The 12,839-nt window shown below is 41.9% G+C and overlaps 1 protein-coding gene across 3 annotated transcripts in view; it reads left to right on the top strand.

Moving 5' to 3' along the window:
* EXT2 (exostosin glycosyltransferase 2) overlaps positions 1-12,839 on the top strand; it is a 187,851-nt gene that overhangs the window by 2,065 nt on the left and 172,947 nt on the right. For all 3 annotated transcript variants that reach the window (XM_001362679.4, XM_007497354.3, XM_007497355.3), the window contains exons 2-3: positions 3,586-4,151; positions 5,144-5,233. In XM_001362679.4, coding sequence (XP_001362716.1) covers positions 3,616-4,151; positions 5,144-5,233 — 626 coding nt within the window. In that variant the 5' untranslated portion in view covers positions 3,586-3,615. The remainder of the gene's footprint in view (positions 1-3,585; positions 4,152-5,143; positions 5,234-12,839) is intronic.

Here is a 12,839-nt window from a genome sequence, read left to right as displayed (position 1 = left end):
ACTGACCCTTGGTTTTGCTTTTATTGTAGTGAGAAGGTCATGTAGATTCTGAGTTTGATTTTTAAAAGCAATTTAACTGGGTGGTTATCATCATGGAGAGGTTACTGAGACATGGTATCTTAGAGCTGAGATTTAGATCATACTGGATTTGTAGTGAGAATGTTGGTGCTTGAGTCCTGTCCTGGTTGCCCACTGGTAGGATGGTGAGCTAACCATTGTACTTAAGGGCCTAAGTATTTCTATGGGTAACTTAACCTCCTTTATGTTATGAGGACAGAGATAAGGACTGAACCTGCAATTTCACTGATATAGGGAATTTCTGGATGAGGAAACTTCCTCTGCTAATGTGGGTTGGCACCTCTCTGCAATTTATATTGTCTGACAGTTGCCCAGAGCATTGAGTTCAGTGACCTGCTCTGGGGCACACAGCCAATATGTCAGATGTGTTCCTTGGCCTCAGCTCTTCCTGTTTTTGAGATCAGCTCTCTATGCAAAAGTTTTTCCAAACTTTAAGGAATCTTATGTAATTATGAGCACTGGTCTACACCTTTCCTTGTTATATTATTAGGCAGGAACTGAGGCCTAGAGGGGTGAACTGACTTGCCCAAGATGATGTGGCTAGTCAGTGGGAGAGCTACGACTAGAACTTGGTTGTCTTGACTTTGTCTTCAGTGTTACTCTTACCCAGATGCCATCTCTTCTGAGGATAAACCTGCTTCCATTTAAAATGCTCATTGAATGTCAGATAGCCTAAGATAAATTGTCTAAATGATTGCTAATCAAAGTTTAAAAAAAGATTGTTAACCAAAATAGTCAGAGTAAGTAGGCATTAACATTCATGTTGTGGCTGTTAAACTCTAGAATTGATTCCATTTTAGCCATTCCCCACTTCCCTTGACTTATACCCTACCCTGCTTCCTTCCCTATTCCAAGTTTTGCTATAAATATTTACATCTTTCATTTGTAACTTGCTTTAATATTCCAAGGAATGTATACAGTGAAGTTTATTTACTACCTAAGTCAATGCTGAAAAGAAGAATCGCATCATAGAGTAGTTCTTATTTTCTCACTAATAGTATTTGCTGCCTGGTTTTAGATTAGAAGTATTGTTTTGACTTTTATTTGTGTGATTGTCTAGTCCAATCAAACTTTAGGAAGATTGAGGTTTTGATTTGAAAACTAGTATTGTGACTCAAAAGAATATATCTCTAATAAGAGTGCTCTTATATCAAACAGAGAACTATCCCTCTGACTTTTCTTGCTTTTGTTTGCTTTACAATCAGGTTGAGGGCTCTGCTGCCTCTTTTATAGGGAGCTAGAGGAAAAAGAAGGTATGATTTGAAACATTGAACTCAGCATAAATATCATGGTCCAAAGCACTTGGGAAATATTCAGGTAGATCCTTGGATAAGTAATTCCAAGAAGAGATAATTTCATTTTATCTAGGCAGGAGTGCAAGGGGAAAAGGCAGATTTTTCCAGTGACTCAGTGCCTGGCCACTAGTCAAATGATTTCAGTGTTTTGATGGGCAGGTTTGATTTGTTTAATGGGATATGACTTTATAGGACTCAATGAAGTGGATGGGTCTTGTGAAATTCTTTTCATTTTGATCCAAGCTACCTAGGATGGAATTAACAGTAGTGACCATTCAGGAGTAGATTGGCATATTTCTTCCAGGGCTGCCCTCCATTGGGGAGCTGAGTTAAAGGGGGTGTAACATCTTGGAGATGTATTTGGGGAAGATTGAAAATTTTTTTTTTTGAGGTACTTGCTGCCTCTGGGTCAGTTTAGATATAGGAATGGGATATGTGTGTTAAGGGGTAGGTTTCTGGTATTCTGAGTTAGGACTATCATTAATTTAATCTTTGGGGGCAATTCGAAAAAAATTAAGCATTGATTCAGAGTGAGTCTGGATAGCCTGGGATAGATTTAGAATGGTGATCCCATGTTCAGAGTGTGTGTGTGTGTGTGTGTGATGGGGGTTAAGGCAGGAAGGGAAGAACTAGGACTATGAAAGAAATTGCCTTTGACTCTTTCAAAGTATCCTTTCTATTGCAATTGAGGAGAAAGGCAGAGAATCATTGCAGCATCCCATATCTTGCTCATTTGTGGAGTCCTTGGTAGAGCTGGATTTAGTATAACCTCTTTCATGTTTCATATTGAATGGCCCTCACTTTTCCTAGTTGTACATGTCCTCACAGTTGACAGTATTTTTTTGATTTATCCTTTTTTAGTGTGGTCTCTCTAAGCTTGTCATTTGCATTTTCCTTTAGGTAGTGATCATTTGACAAACTTCTCTATATTGTTATTTACATTTTGTCCCTCTTAGGATCTAGTCCTTGAAGTCAGGGACAACATTTTTTCCTTTCCTTATATCCTCAGTGCTGAGAGGTCTCTTACTGAGACTCAGTCACTTACTGAGTGACTATGCCATATTTTTTTCTTCTCATATTCTTCAAGAAGTGATTTTTGATGTCTCTATGATACATAATGAACTCAGTTGGATGACCATCACTCTGTAGGATATTCTTAGGTTGGGTTTTTAGAATTGTAGGTTTTAGAATTGGGACAAATTTTAAGAACTTGGCTTATCCAACACCTTCTTTTTATAGGCGAGGACACTGAGGCAAAAGAGAGGTTCAAAAGGTGCAAGATATGCTATACAGAGACCTTGCCCTTCTGAGGAAAATGCAACCTGGTGTTCTCAACATCTATGCCCAAAGATTTCTTGCTGGAATGGATGGTCATGTAGTGCAGGTCCCCTGATTTTACAGATGAGGGAGAGAGGCAGTAGTTACTTATCTCTTTGTCCAAGGTGGTTCCAGTTTCTGAAAAGTGAAGGAAGATAATAATATTTCACTTATCATACATTCTGTCATTTGTTCTTTAGAGCCATTCTGTGAAGAAGGGTGCTGCCATTCCCATCTGACAGCTAAAGAAACTAAGGCATGTAGAATGATAGAAAGGGCATCAGACCAGGAAATCAAGGACCAAACTTTCAATCCTGGCTCCTCCATTTACTTTTTTTTTTTTTTGGCAAATGAGGTTAAGTGACTTGTTTAGTTAGGAAGTGTATAAGTCAGATTTGAAGCCAGGTTGTCCCAACTCCAGGCTTGGTGCTCTATCCATTGATCCACATAACTGCCCCTCACCATTTACTCTTTGGAGGATGAAGGGAGAGCCATTCTACATCTCTCAGAGTCAGTTTTCTTAGGGATTGGATTAAAAAATACTAAGCTTCCTTTCTACTTGAAATTCTATGATCCTGTAGAGCTCGTAGGCCACCCAGCTAAGAAGCAGAAGAACCAGGTTCAGAAGCAGTTTTCTACATGTCTAGGGCTCTTTTCTCTAGGCTCTGGGATAGAGCAGAGACTCTGTTCTATTAATTTTCTATTTGTCTGTGTATCAAAACCCCCAGATTTAACAGTCTTCATTTTAAAAAATCATGTTTTTTTCAGTCTTTTTTATGAGCTGAATCTAAATTCTGTTCTTGATTGTGGGCTTGGGAGGATCTGAGCAGCCCTGTTCAGTCTCTTGTGTCTCCCCATACACTTGCTTATTTGTGTTCTTGTTTCTGGCTTCCAGGTGTGTGAAGAGGAGACTGTCTGCGTCAGTATGTGTGCGCCGGTCAAGTACAACATACGGGGTCCTGCCCTTATCCCAAGAATGAAGACCAAGCACCGCCTCTACTATATTACCCTCTTCTCGGTCGTCTTACTGGGCCTCATTGCCACTGGTGTATTCCAGTTTTGGCCCCATTCCATCGAGTCTTCCAGTGACTGGGCAGTGGAGAAGCGCAGTGTGCATGATGTGCCGGTGGTCCGGTTGCCGGCTGACAGCCCCCTCCCAGAGCGGGGAGACCTCAGCTGCCGAATGCACACCTGCTTTGACGTCTACCGCTGCGGTTTCAACCCAAAGAACAAAATCAAGGTGTACATCTATTCGCTGAAAAAGTATGTGGACGACTTTGGGGTGCCAGTCAGCAACACCATTTCCCGGGAGTACAATGAGCTGCTCACAGCCATTTCAGACAGCGACTTCTACACAGATGACATCAACCGGGCCTGCCTCTTTGTGCCATCTATAGACGTGCTCAACCAGAATACACTTCGCATTAAGGAGACGGCACAGGCATTAGCCCAGCTTGCCAGGTACCCGGCCTAGGCTGTAGGAGAAGCAGAACTGGGACACAAGCCTCAGTCTTCTTCCCATCGGCCCGGGATCCTTTCCACTCTTTGGGCTCTGGTAGCCTCTCTTGTGAGGGCCCGAGGACCGGGGGTTATCTGGATGTTCCCCCAATCATTGTATTGCACATCTGGGGTTTAGACTCTGCATTTCCCCATCCAACGGTGTTGGAGGTATGTGGGAGTGCAGCGTTGTTGACTCATGAGTAGAGAAAGAGCTGGCGCTTGCCCCTGACCCTTGTGGTTGGAAGCAGCAGGTTTTTGGAAGTAGCCAAGAGGAGAAGGGAGTGACAGATGGAACATGTACTATTTTGGCTATGGTAGTTCAAGGTCCTCAGCCCTTAGAGTGACAAATTAAACCAAACATCTTTCTCATTCTTTCTTTTTTTTTTTAAATGAGAAATGGAAAATCTTTATTATTACAACTTGCTTCTTAAAAAGCATGCTACTTCTGTATGTTCCCAAGCTGTCTTGCTAGACTCTTTTTCTTTCCGAATTTTGTCCTATTTTCTTCTGTGCATTTGGGAGAATGGCTTCCATGACTTCTTTCTTTTCTTTGAAGTTATTTGTGGCATGTCTACTCTGTTCTGAGCATCAGGGATGGGTGCAAAAGGATGGGAGCAAATGCTTTCTTGGCCTTTTCATTACCTTCAGTGTTGGTCTGCTCCAGTTAGGCTAGCCTAACTCTGTGTGAACCTCTTTGTGTGGTTCATGAGAGAGCAGGAGATGGGAATCACAAGTAAAACCTTGAGCATCTTAAATGAGGTCTTCTTCATGCCCATAAGTGCTTTGAAGGAGCCCAAAAAATGCCTCCTGGGAGGGTGGGATTCCAAGAATAGACTCTACCCATGGTTGAAAGTCCCTTTCCAGGCTTAGAGGCAGGGCTTTATGGAAGCTCTTGACTTTCCTTCCTAGACATTAACATTCAGGATCTCCTATTCCTTTTCTTTTTTTAATAGGTGGGATCGAGGCACAAATCAGCTGTTGTTCAATATGTTACCTGGGGAACCTCCAGATTATAATACAGCCCTTGATGTCCCTAGAGACAGGTAGGCAACCTTTGACTTTTCTCTGGTAGGTCACTGAAGATTCAAAGCAAATTAAAGATGTAATCTCTGCTGTTTATTGGAATCCATTGACTTATCCCTTCCCTTTCTTCCCTATGAAAGAAACTGTGCTTAAAATAGCTTAGATTAGGGAATTTTATACAGAGATCCATGGACAGCTTTCAGAGGGTCTGTGAATTTGGATGGGAAAAAAATATCACTAACTTCCAACTGAAATTTAACATTTCCTTCAATTATGAATTGAAAAAAAAATGGCCACTACCACCATTATTTTGAAAAGGGATCTTGGATTCTGGTTTGGTTACCCTCTCCATGATAGAAAACTATCTCTACGTAGTGTTCTCAGTAACTCTGAATTTTAATTCTTCAGAGACTATACTATTCTGTGACTGTTCTGTTGCAGCCATACAACACTGGCAGAATCCTGGTAGTAAAAAGATAGGCCTGGATTTAAGAGAGAAGTAAAGGATCATTAAAGGAGCTCTGCCATTTCTTATAGATAATATAGTCAGCTCCCCTCTTCCTCTTTTATTCTGGACTTTGTACATCCATTTGCAGTATCTATCCTATGTCAATATGCTGATGGGCAAGTTCTATAGGTTGCCTGTCTAACTGCATTTTAGAGTCTGCACAATAAGCTCTTTTCATCCATTCAGTTTTTCCTGTGTAGATGGTTAGGCCAAACTATTATATTTGACAAATTAATTAATACAAGCATTTCCCAATACAAAGAACAAAAAAACAAGGCTTCTACATGAAACTGCAAATCTGAATAACAAAGTTTGCTCTTTTAAAAAATATAATAATAAATTCAACATATTTTAAAATTATATTGCTTGTTACATTTCAGTCTTCCTTTTGTTTTCTTCTGTTTTAAAAACATGCTCCAATGATCCTTTTTTCTTTTTCTGTACATACTTACCTCACTTTTCATTCTCTTTGAAACATAAAAAAGCATACCAACCCTCCTTTGTAACAAATAAACAGTTAAACAAAACAAATCCACAATTTTCCATATCTGAAAATATGTATTGCATTCCTCCCCTCTCTGTCTCAAGATGGCTAACACGATTCTTTATCATTGCTCCTGAATTGTGCTTGTTCATTAGATTGATCAGAAATCTTAACTCTATCAGTATTGGTTTTTTTCCCTGTGTTGTCACTGTATAAGTTATTCTCTTGGTTCTGCTCACCTCACTCCCTCACTCTGCTTTAGTTCATAACAGTCTTCCCAAGTTTCTTTGATTCCATTCCATTTATAATTTCCCTCTGTCTCAATAATATTCCATTACATTTATATACCATGATTGTTCAGCCATTCCCCATTTGATGAGCACCCCCATATTTTTTAGTTTTTTACTACAAAAAAAATGCGGCTATAAAATATTTTTGTACTTACATGGGTCCATTCCTTTTGCATTTTATCCCTTTAGGATATAAACCTAGTAATAGTATCACCAGGTCAAAGGATAGGTGCAGTTACTTTTTAAGGACTTTTTGGTTATAGTTCCAAATTGCTCTCCAGAATGGCAGAACCCTATCAAAGTGCAATTAACATCATGCATCAATATGCCAGTCTTCCTACATTCCCCCAACAACAATTAATGTTTCTCTTTCTTGCCATCTTTGCCAATCCGATGGGTATGAAATTGAGTATCAGAGTCGTTTTAATTTGCATTTTTCTTATGAGTTATTTGTGATAATGGAGCATTTTTTATATGGTGGTTGATAGTGTGGGTTTTATCCCTTGAGAACTGTTGGTTCATTGACTTTGGCTATTTTTATAAGCCAAACTCGTACCAGTCCTGAATTTCAACCAGGAGCCTCTTCTGTGCTTTGAGGCTCTGTATAATCAGCACAATGTTATTTGCACCTGGGAACATTTGGAAGCCCTCACAGTCTACAGGGATCCCTCCTTCAGCTTGGACCCTGCACTGATAGTGATGAACTACTTAGGCAAAGGTATCTCCCTGGCTTTTGTTCATTATCAGAAGATCATTGGATAAGATTGTGGTATCTCTCCAGCAATCCTGAGTGATTCTGACATACAGACAGAAACACCATGTGTAAGAGAGTCTTTAAGGCAATGTTGTTGTCCCCAAAGACTAGATATACCATGAGAGCTGATGTTTAGATCAGCCTCTTCTGATACATCATCCTGGCAGGGCTAAGGGAAAAGAAAACGGGGGACACTGAGAAAACTCACTTAACTCCTTGGCGTCTGTGTTTTCTCTACTAAGTAGATTTTGAATTAAGGATAGAGAAAAAAAAAAGAAGAAATGAGCTGGGATTAGAAGCCCAAGACAAGGGAAGAGATAGTAAGGCAGCCTCTGGCTACTGTCCATGAGTTCAGATCATCTCACTTGGACTGGTGCCATCTTCAAGGAAGTGCCAGAAGGTGTGATTGCTGGATCAGAACTAGAGAGCCCCTGCAGGATGGGAAGAGGGCAGATGGCTCTGTTTTAAAACAACAACAACAACAAACCAACAAAACAAAACAAAACAAAACAAAAAAACCAGGAGAGTAGAGTGGGAAAACGAGAGACTGGTGAGCTCAGCCAATGTCATTGGAAATACCTGGAACGGATTATTAAGGGAGAGAATGGTGAGCCAGAGGGGTAGGAAGCAGCCATTACTAAAAGCTGGCATGGCTTTATCCAGAAGGGATCCTTAAACAGGGCCTCCTCTCTTTATTTGTCAATCTGTCTGTCTAGGGAATATGCAGACAAGCTAGATCTGGATGGTGAGAGGCCTGCCATGCAAGGAGCAGTGAAGGCGAGACCAGAACCAGGGGGTGGAAGTGGCAAAGAGGCCGGTTCTGGATTGATTTCAGGAGTGTCTCAGGGCTGTCAGAGGGGAGGGCCCAGTGCCCTGCTGTGAGAGCTCCAGGGGGCTGGGGGGGTGGTGGCTGGATGTGGTCTTGTGGGGTCCCTCCAGCATGTGGATCCTCTGAGGTTGTGGCTCCAAGTTTGCCCTGACCGGATTGGGTGAAGGTGTACCCTGGCATTCGAGAAGGCCTAACTAGGGCAGTGCCTGCAGGCCATAAGTGTGAGCCCAGGGACTGCCAGCAAACCTGAGAAAGGCCAGTCAGCGGTCAATCTGCAGGTGACTCCTTTGTGGTCCTGGCAGTTCCTGAAAGTCATCTCCCAGAGCACAGGCAGGTTCATTCTGAAGAAGGGAGGAAGAAGAGGAGGAGGAGGAGGAAGTAGTAGTGGCAGTAACAGTAGCAGCAACAATAACAGCTACCATTTATATACCTGAAGTTTGCAAAGCCCTTTCCAATGATTATCTTATTTGGATCCTCACAATAACCCCTGGGAGGAAGTTGCTATTATCTTTATTCCCATATTACAGTTGAGGGAACTGAGGCAGGCAGTGGTAAAATGACTTGCCCAGAGTCACAAAGGACTTGGAGTCAGTGTTTGAAACTTAATTTGAACTCGGTGTTTCCTGATTCCAGGGCCAGCCTTCTTATCTATCCACTGGGCCAGATTCTTGCCTCAGGAACATTAAGGTCCATAAATGCCTACCTCACTGTAGGTGGTTTGGAGGGGAAGACTTGGGAGGGGAAGAGACTTGCCTAAGGCCTCACAGCCGGGAAGGGATCAGAGGCAGGATCCCAAGCCCAGCGTCTTCTGCTAGTCCACTTTCCCTTCCAAAAGTAACCCCTACAGATAAGATGAACAGGAGGTGAGGACTGAGGTCTCTGGACTCATCCAGAAAATTAAAGTGACTGAAAATACTAGAAATGGGAAAACGTTGCTTTGAGGCCAATCTAGATTCCTGGTTGAGCAGTGTATCCTTGGCATCTCTTTCTGGCTAGGACCAAAGTTGGGGTTCAGCAAGCCCGGGAGGAAGGAGGCACATGGATCCCGGGACACCCCCATAGCCTGGTCTCAGGGCAGTCATTTTTTATTGGTCTTACACACTCTTGGCCATTGCTTAGATTGACTGCATTGCTTGGACCTCTTTAGACCACGATCTTGTTTCCTTCTTATGCTCTTGTTTCCAAATTTTTCTTTTTCTTTTTGGATGAAGGCCTTAATGTGAGCCATTTCTTTGTCTCTCTCTTTCCCTCCTAATTATGGAGCTTTACTATATAACAAAAATTTTAAGAGAAAGAAGAAAAGTGGTTTGGCCAAATCAGCCAACAAATTGACCGTCTCCAGCAGAGTATAGAGTATTCCACATCTTTGTTCTATGGCCCCCTCAACAGCATCAGTGACTTTTCTTGTAAAGAAGGATACTTCACCATTTCAATTTCATCAGCACAAATCCTTCTCATCACCTATTAAAATTAGAAGCACCTTCCTGCTTCGTAGTTGGCTTCATAAGCTGTGGTTGCTGAAAAAAGTCATATTAGGTGGTAGCCAGCCCGTGAGCTTTTGGCCGAAGGCCCCTGTGAGCAGGGATGCTTGGCCGTTGGACAGCAGGAATGCAGTCTCACGGAGCCAGTGCTCAGTGCCCTCCCTGCTTGGAGAACCTGCCAAAGCTCGAGCTCCTCTGGCATTGCCTTCAGAGAGCCCGGGCTATGTTTGTCCTCCACTGAGCATCAGGCTCTGGAGGGCCATAGCTGAGGGAAGCCGAGAGAAGCTTGAAAACGCTCCTTCCTCTGGCCCTCCTGGCCCCTCCCGAGGAATGAAATTGCTGTTGGAGTCTTTGCTTCACCTTATGGACATCTCACCACACTGGCCACAGTCAGCATTCATCTTCTGTGGGCTCACCCTCCTGGGCCTGAGGACAAGGGGCCGTGGCTTATTTATTATTTATCCATAAAAAAGGCAACTTTTAGGGGCTTACAGAGGTTTTGTCTGACTTTTATATCTTTTTCACTTTTATGTACAAATTGGTGTGATGCTTATTAAGGCTTTGAGTGAGGACCCAGTAATGACTCAAGTTCTTCAGTAATACAGTAAATGTTCAGTCAGGTCCACTATCCTGGATTTGCCAAGTTAGTAAAATTTTAAAAAGATGATCAAAACCCATGGTTCAAAAGGGAGTTGTTAATAAAAGAGGGGATAGCTAGGTGACACATTGGATAGAGCACAGAACTTGGAGTCAGGAAGATCTGAGTTTGAATCCTGACTCAGAACTTTCTGGCTATGTGACCCTTAGCAAGTCACCCTTGAACGTCTCTGTGCCTTGATTTCTTACTCTGTAAAATGGGGATAATAGGTACTTTTTTTACAGGGTTTTTTTTTTTTGTGAGTTTTAAATCTGTTAACATGTGAAAAATTTTATATACCTTAGAGCACTATATTAATGCTAACTAACAATAACAATTGTTCAGTCATTTCAGTCATGTCCAATTCTTTATGGCCCCATTTGGAGTTTTCTTGGCAAAGATACTTCCATTTCCTTCTCCAGATCATTTTACAGATGAGGAAATGGAGGCAAGTAGGGTTAAGTGACTTTGTCCAGGATCACCCAACTACTAAGTGTCTGAGGCCAGATTTGAACCCAGGAAGTGGAATTTTCCTGCTTCCTGTCCTGACACTCTGTACACTATACCACCTAGCTGCCCATCAATACAGTTTGTTGTTGCCACTGTGTCACCTAGCTGCCCATTATTGAGATGAGACCTGAATTAATTTGAATCCATCTTTCCCTTGCATCCTGGTAAGTGAAATGTTTACTGTAGTTCTCCTGGAATCCTCCCTCCATTTAGTTCAAGGGCTATTCCAAATGGTAGCAGAGCACTTTTTGGCCTCTTCCTCGTCATTGCCTTTCCCTTAGCACCACCCCCAGTACTTGGCACATACGAACTTACTAAATGTTTGAATGAATGATTGCCGATTCACAGACATACATTAGCTAATAACCTGGAGCTAGAAGGAACCTTAGAAGGCAGTGAGTCCTCTGCCCCATTTTATAGATGAGGAAAATCAGAGCCAGAGCCAGGGGACTTGCTCAAAGGCTTTGTGGCAGATCTGGTTTACTGGCTTCAGTCAAGGTTTCTCCTCCAACTTTTCAAGCGATAATTCTAAGAGTTAAGAAATGTTACATTTGAATTCAGAAACAGTCCAGCCCTTTGTGCAGGGAGCAGTATCCTGATTGCTGTCAGCAACAGTTGGTAACTGGAGGCTCCTGACCTTGGATCAGTGTGGGAAAACCACTGATCTGTAGAGGGCAGTCACACCACACGCAGAACCCCAGAGAGGAGGAATCCCCTGCACCTCCAGACTGCTGGCTCCTGGGCTGCTGGATGGGCTACTTTATTATGGATTTGGTTAGTGGAATATGGAAGACGAGAGTGAGCTGGAAAAGGAAAGAGCTGTAAGAAATGCAGTGTCTTTACCTCTTGCTCCCTGTCTTTGTTTTGTTTTGTTTTGTTTTCCATTGTAAGTTATTTATTTAGTCAATTTAGAACATTATTCCTTGGTTACAAGAATCATATTCTTTCCCTCCCTTTCCTCCCCCCACCCTTCCTGTAGCCAATGCGCAATTCCACTGGGTATTACATATGTCCTTGATCAAAACCTATTTCCATGTTGTTGGTGTTTGCATTAGGATGTTCATTTAGAGTCTACATCCCCAGCCATATCCCCTCGACCCATGTAATCAAGCAGTTGTTTTTCTTCGGTGTTTCTACTCCCATAGTTCTTCCTCTGAATGTGGATAGCTTTCTTTCTCATAAATCCCTCCCAGGTGTTCAGGATCACTGCATTGCCACTAATGGAGAAGTCCATTACGTTCGATTATACCACAGTGTATCAGTCTCTATGTACAATGTTCTCCTGGTTCTGCTCCTCTCACTCTGCATCCATTCCTGGAGGTCATTCCAGTTCCCATGGAATTCCTCTACTTTATTACTCTTTTGAGCACAATAGTATTCCATCACCAACAGATACCACAATTTGGTCAGCCATTCCCCAATTGAAGGGCATCCCCTCATTTTCCAATTTTTTGCCACCACAAAGAGCGCAGCTATGAATATTCTTGTACAAGTCTTTTTCTTTATTATCTCTTTGGGATACAAACCCAGCAGTGCTAAGGCTGGATAAAAGGGCAGACAGTCTTTTATCGCCTTTGGGCATAGTTCAAAATTGCCCTCCAGAATGGTTGGATCAATTCACAACTCCACCAGCAATGCATTAATGTCCCCACTTTGCCACATCCCCTCCAGCATTCATTACTTTCCATAGCTGTCATGTTAGCCAATCTGCTAGGTGTGAGGTGATACCTCAGAATTGTTTTGATTTGCATCTCTCTGATTATAAGAGATGTAGAACACTTTTTCATGTGCTTATTAATAGTTTTGAATTGTTTGACTGAAAATTGCCTATTCATGTCCCTTGTCCATTTATCAATTGGAGAATGTCTTGATTTTTTGTACAATTGATTTAGCTCTTTTTAAATTTGAGTAATTAGACCTTTGTCAGAAGTTTTTGTTGTGAAAATTGTTTCCCAATTTGTTGCTTCCCTTCTAATTTTGGTTGCATTGGTTTTGTTTGTACAAACCCTTTTTAATTTAATGTAATCAAAATTATTGATTTTACATTTTGTGATTTTTTTTCTAGCTCTTGCTTGGTTTTAAAATCTTTCCTTTCCCAAAGGTTTGACATGTATACTATTCTGTGTTCACCTA

The sequence above is a fragment of the Monodelphis domestica genome, chromosome 6 (assembly GCF_027887165.1).
Source record: "Monodelphis domestica isolate mMonDom1 chromosome 6, mMonDom1.pri, whole genome shotgun sequence".
NCBI lineage: Eukaryota > Metazoa > Chordata > Mammalia > Didelphimorphia > Didelphidae > Monodelphis > Monodelphis domestica.
The sequence above is the reverse complement of the archived record's forward strand: the minus strand, read 5'-3'. Positions and strand labels throughout refer to the sequence as shown.